Source organism: Triplophysa dalaica, chromosome 17, assembly GCF_015846415.1.
Source record: "Triplophysa dalaica isolate WHDGS20190420 chromosome 17, ASM1584641v1, whole genome shotgun sequence".
Classification (NCBI taxonomy): domain Eukaryota; kingdom Metazoa; phylum Chordata; class Actinopteri; order Cypriniformes; family Nemacheilidae; genus Triplophysa; species Triplophysa dalaica.
The window spans coordinates 9,105,468-9,110,713 of record NC_079558.1 but is presented as its reverse complement, the minus strand read 5'-3'; the positions used below and the strand labels follow the sequence as shown (position 1 = coordinate 9,110,713).

General features: G+C 36.2%; 1 protein-coding gene across 1 annotated transcript; it reads left to right on the top strand.

Moving 5' to 3' along the window:
• The first annotated feature begins 1,187 nt into the window (after positions 1-1,187).
• Positions 1,188-5,011, top strand: st6galnac1.2 (ST6 (alpha-N-acetyl-neuraminyl-2,3-beta-galactosyl-1,3)-N-acetylgalactosaminide alpha-2,6-sialyltransferase 1, tandem duplicate 2). Its single transcript, XM_056771823.1, has 8 exons — positions 1,188-1,206; positions 2,711-2,873; positions 3,068-3,236; positions 3,330-3,468; positions 3,734-3,837; positions 4,351-4,434; positions 4,556-4,655; positions 4,757-5,011. The coding sequence occupies exons 1-8, from the start codon at positions 1,189-1,191 to the stop codon at positions 4,934-4,936; spliced, it is 957 nt and encodes a 318-aa protein (XP_056627801.1). The 5' UTR covers position 1,188; the 3' UTR covers positions 4,937-5,011.
• Positions 5,012-5,246: the final 235 nt, after the last annotated feature.

The following is a 5,246-nucleotide window of genomic DNA, read 5'->3' as shown; positions in this document are numbered from 1 at the left end:
TATGTTTACAGTAAGTTATAGCCTACATGAATACGGTTGCAATTCGAAGACCAAGGGTTCAGTTCCCAGGGAGGAATAAACCGCATTAAATGCACTGTATGTTGTAGTCTGCTGAATGCATAGGCCTAAATGTGAGTGATTTATGAAACTGGATAGGTTTAAAATGTTTTATCACATGATGTCTGGTCTGGAGCAGTTTTTATCCATAGCAGATCAACATGCAGTGATCAAATATTTGAGTAGGCTATATAAACATGCATTAGACAGTAAGGACATAGATTTAGGAAATGAGTTTGTGAACCAGTTTTGCTTGTTGGTAGAGACATATCAAACATCACATTATATTAACTAGAATGTGTTACGGACTGTAAACATCAATTCTCCTGCATAACAGCATCTATAAGCGCCTTTAAGAATCATAATCATGTTATATTCTGTGTCAGAAAATCTTATATGTATTTACACCAGTGTGAACCGCGCACAGATTTGTCATTTCTTGTTCGTTTTACATTTTGGGATGCCGCAGCCTCATCACGCTGAAGACGAACAGGTGTGGATGTCACGTGATCTTTACGGAGGATGTTGGTAGCGAGGATTTTTCTGGCTATATCGGTTTCAACTTTGATTATTCTGTTTCTTTATGTCACGTTTTACGACGAAAAATGCACTTTAAAGACAAACACGCGGTAAAAGACCAAACATTAAGCCTGGAAACTTAGTCTGTGTAAATCAGTTTTTATGCAAGTAGGCTAGGGCCGTCGCTAGACCACTTTACTGGGGCACGTGCCCCAGTATAAATCTTCTGTGCCCCAGTATACATTTCAAGTTTAAGTCTAAAAAATGTACTTAATTTGTCAGTGTAATCATTTACATTGATATAAATGCCAAAACCGGATCTATATGCAACATAGTAACCTAATTTACTCTTGTAAAGGGACGCAGTCTCGCTCTTTAATCGGTCCGAAAACACAAACTCTGTTTTGGCGCAAAAATCTATGTCCGTGCGCGTCTGTGCATTATCTTCTTGCAAAAATCTAGGGTGACGACAGGAGAATGATTTAGGCTATGAAATTAAAGTAAGTTTCAAAATAATATCAATCATCTTATTTCGACTCGATCATTAACAGCCCCTGAAGATGGACATCTGAATTTGTTTGTGCAAAGCAGGGAAATGGAAGCAGAAAGGAGATGATGAGTTTGAGGCAGGTAAGACTTGATAAACGCACTACTGCTGTAACATCCACAGCCAGTCAGGTCTGAGACATCAGAGGAAAATGTCTCAGGAAACCTTTATAAAAGTCTATCAAATTGCATTGTTGCATAGAAAAACATTTGTGTTCTGTACTTGCAATAATTCATATTTAATTTACTGGTTCTTGTTTAGGACTTTTCATAAAAAGTTGGCAGTAACTATGGCTGAGATAACTATGCTATTGGGGAGTACAGTTTAATGCAGTAAAGTTGGTTAAAAAAGTAACTTTTTAAATCAACCATTATCTTTCTTTAAGATAAAACATGCTCTTTATATTACTTGGAGCCATAAAATGACTAGTTTCTTGAAATACTGTAATTGTAAATTCTTGAAAAAAATGTATGTATTGATTGTTATCATTGTGCAGATGTGCTAGGAAATAACTTCTTTCTGCTTTCATTTTTTCCATGCAGTGCATTCAACCATGTTAATAAAGTTATGTTAAGAATGTTGAAGATTTCATATTTGAATATATTTGTTTACCTTCCCCAGTATTGTTCCACGGTAGGAATAGTGGTTAAAGCAGGGGAAGTTTGTGTACTGCATTAGGTTGCATTCTTCTTGCACACAGAAGGTTTTTAAGAAAATAAGTGATAGAAAAAGTAATGGGGGACCTGCTGTGCCCCAGTAGAGCTTTAGGTCTAGCGACGCCTCTGCGCTGCTCGATTACCAGTAGCAAATCAAAACACAAAACAGTATTTTAAGGCAGTCTGTTGGATTATTTTAAATTAATGCAAATGTTTTGCCAATGCTAAGAAAAAGGTTTAATAGGTCTAGTAACTTAGCCTTCGCATCTCTTCAGACAGCATTTCTTGTTCTCGGTCGTGAAAAGCAACGGCACAAGTTTAGTGCAGAGAGCTGTGCAAGTTTACCCAACGGAGAATCCTGTTATGAGGGATGCTACAATTGCTACAGCAAATGTGACAAATTCAGTCAATCTCGAGATGCAATCCACTCTTATACCAGCTATGGACAAGCACAATTTTACCTCTCTGCCACAATGGGAATTTGATGACATTTACCGATTGGATCCACAGTTTAATAATAGTGTAAGTGCAACACCGTAGTAGACATTGACCTGTATTTTGGGATGTCCAGTGGGGGTCAGTTTGTGCACAAAGGGTTTTAAACGGGTGGTTGGTTTCACTCACATGGATATGTGAATCATTGCACCATAAGCTTTTTACATTAAGTCATTGCAAAATTCCTGTTTTGGGCATTATTCCAATAGGATTTAATGGTGTTCTTTTGGTTTCCATCTTCCAGATAACATCCAACCAAAAGAAAGCTTCACATAGCTTACCAGTAGACAGAATTTTAAAGTTTCATTAAAACATTTCAATTCCCGTTATAACTATCACATCTATTCCATTGTGTGTAGAGCGAGGTTCTATTGTTTTTTAGGCAGTTTTTATGTATAAATAACCTTGTTTAATGACATTTTCCAATGTGTTTTAGGTATGCACAACCTCCTTGCGGAATTCCACAGATCCTTTATTCAGCAAGATGTTTATCCCAAACATTCAGCTGTTTTTACAGAGTGATCACCTTAATGTTAGTGAGTGGAACAGGCTTTATCACTTTAACAATCCCTTTGGCTATATGGGAGTCAGTTACACAGGTTAGTATGATCAGCAAAATATACCAAGACAGTGAAGATAATTGATTAAATGTAAAGTCCATTTTGAGAATAGCCATTTTAACATTGAGGCAACATTAAGTCAATTTTCCTTGCTGTCTGGTAGGTGAATGTGTGACATAGATGTCAAACTGTGGTACCAAAATTATGATTATTGATTATTTTTCCTTTTATAGCCATAAAAGCAGGTGTTGATACCATCCCAAAACTTAATTCTACCCAAATATTGCAAGTACCCACAGACGCAGAAGATGGCTGTATTCGTTGTGCTGTTGTTGGGACATCAGGCATTCTCAATGGCTCCGGACTGGGAACAGAGATTGATTCTAATCATTATGTGTTCAGGTCCAATTCTTAAGTCAAATTTCACAGAAGGAATATTTTGATTATATTTTTATTTTTACACAAGGTCATTTAAGCTTCTTTTATATTCGTTAGGATGAATGCTGCTATTATAGCAGGGCATGAGGAGGATGTTGGAAGAAGGACTTCAGTTTATGTGCACACAGCACATTCATTAATCAACTCCTTAATATTACACAAAAAGAGAGGTTTCACACAGATTCCTACTGACAAGGTGTGCCACATGGTGATGAACGCAATTATTAGATTTGCTTCACTATAGAGCAATTCCTTCTGTAAAGGAATTATTTACTAAATATTTCCTGATGGCTCTTAGGATTTATGAAAATTAAGATTCATTTAAATCTACTAGTATTTGTAAGTGTCATGCTAAAATGACCAATACGGTCATTCATTGTTTAGTTTAGATTATACATTTTTCTCATGCTTGCAATTTCAGAATTTAAGCTGGTGTTGCTTTTTTTCTTGTTTTTTATTAGGACATTAAATATGTCTTGATCCCAGAGGGTCCAAGAGACTACAACTTTCTGGAGTACCTTATGAAGAACAGAAGGATACCGTCAGGAGAATATCGTAAACGAACGCAAGTCATTTAGAGATTATTAACATTGTGTTATCATAAACTGAAATGATAGGGATTAATTTTGCTGTTTATGGTTCCACATATCAAGTACAGAACACAAGGTCAATGCCCAAGTAAAATAATCACACAATAAAACACGAAGCTACATGAAAGTTTCATTACAGTAAACTGTTGTGGTTCATTTTTTTCAGATTCATGATAATGAGTGTATTTGTAATACTATTAATGCTTTACAAACAATCTAACTAAACTTGAACGTAGTCTGCTAAGAACTGATGGCTGTTGACTGCAACAACACTAATTAAAAATATAATAATTGGCTCATGAAGCCAATTCAAATACAGCTGGTTAGAAAGATATTAAAAAGATCACAAAGCTGTCCAAATGCATCACTGGAAATGACTCACTGTGCATATCTTGCAAAGCTTTGGCTCTTTAATGTTTACCTACGAGCAATATGTAAGCTTCTTGCATTCAATGCAATTTAAAAAATACCTGTTGTGATTTTATTAGGCCAAGGAATTACTACAGCGGGCATTTCAATGAAAGTTCCTACTATGTCCTACATCCAGACTTCCTCAGATATGTGCGGAACAGGTATGGGTGAACATTACGTGCACGCAGCAGACACTACAGTATGATTTAATGCCACTAGTAGGCATGAGCTTACTTTATTTTGGATAAGTTCAATTGGATGTGTACTATTGTTTTACCGTAGGTTTCTAAAGGCAAAACGATTACGAACTAAAAGATGGTGGTTGGTAAGACCCACTAATGGAGCCTTTACTCTTCTGCTGGCTATGCACACGTGTGACATTGTAAGTGGTTGTTTTTGCAAAATGGGATGGAAGACCATCCATTACTCACCAAGTCATAGATTTTCTCATTTAATTTGTTTGCTTTAATTTCTCTTATTTAGGTGAGAGTCTATGGTTTTAGCACAGCTGACCATTGGAAATATCCAAACTACTACTATGACACCACACACACTAAAATGGTGTTTTTTGGAAATCACGATTATCCCTTGGAGATGCAAACCTGGAGGAAACTTCATGATGACAAACATATCTGGTTGTATCTGAGAAATTCTGATAGCTAGGTGGACAATTCCTTGACACACTTAAACAACAAGTTTAAGAAAACGGATGAGTCTAAATAAACGTTATTCCACAATGAGATAAAGAGTTGGGAAAATCGGTATTGTTTTGAATTGTTGCACATAAATAAATAAATAAGACAAGAATATCAGCTGGTCACGTCTGCGATTTTCTAATCGGCTATTACACAGTTTTGTCACTAGATGTCACACTTGCATTCAGAAAACCTTTGCGTTGATTTCACATTGGGGTTTCTGCTGTTAGTGATAAGGCCAGTCACCATAATATAACCATTGAAAAATATTTTACGTT

Bases quoted from the DNA above. Each gene is read 5' to 3' on its own strand.
- st6galnac1.2 (XM_056771823.1), top strand. The intron at 3,237-3,329 runs GTCCAATTCTTA...TATATTCGTTAG, and splicing joins TCTAATCATTATGTGTTCAG to GATGAATGCTGCTATTATAG. The intron at 4,656-4,756 runs GTAAGTGGTTGT...TCTCTTATTTAG, and splicing joins CTATGCACACGTGTGACATT to GTGAGAGTCTATGGTTTTAG.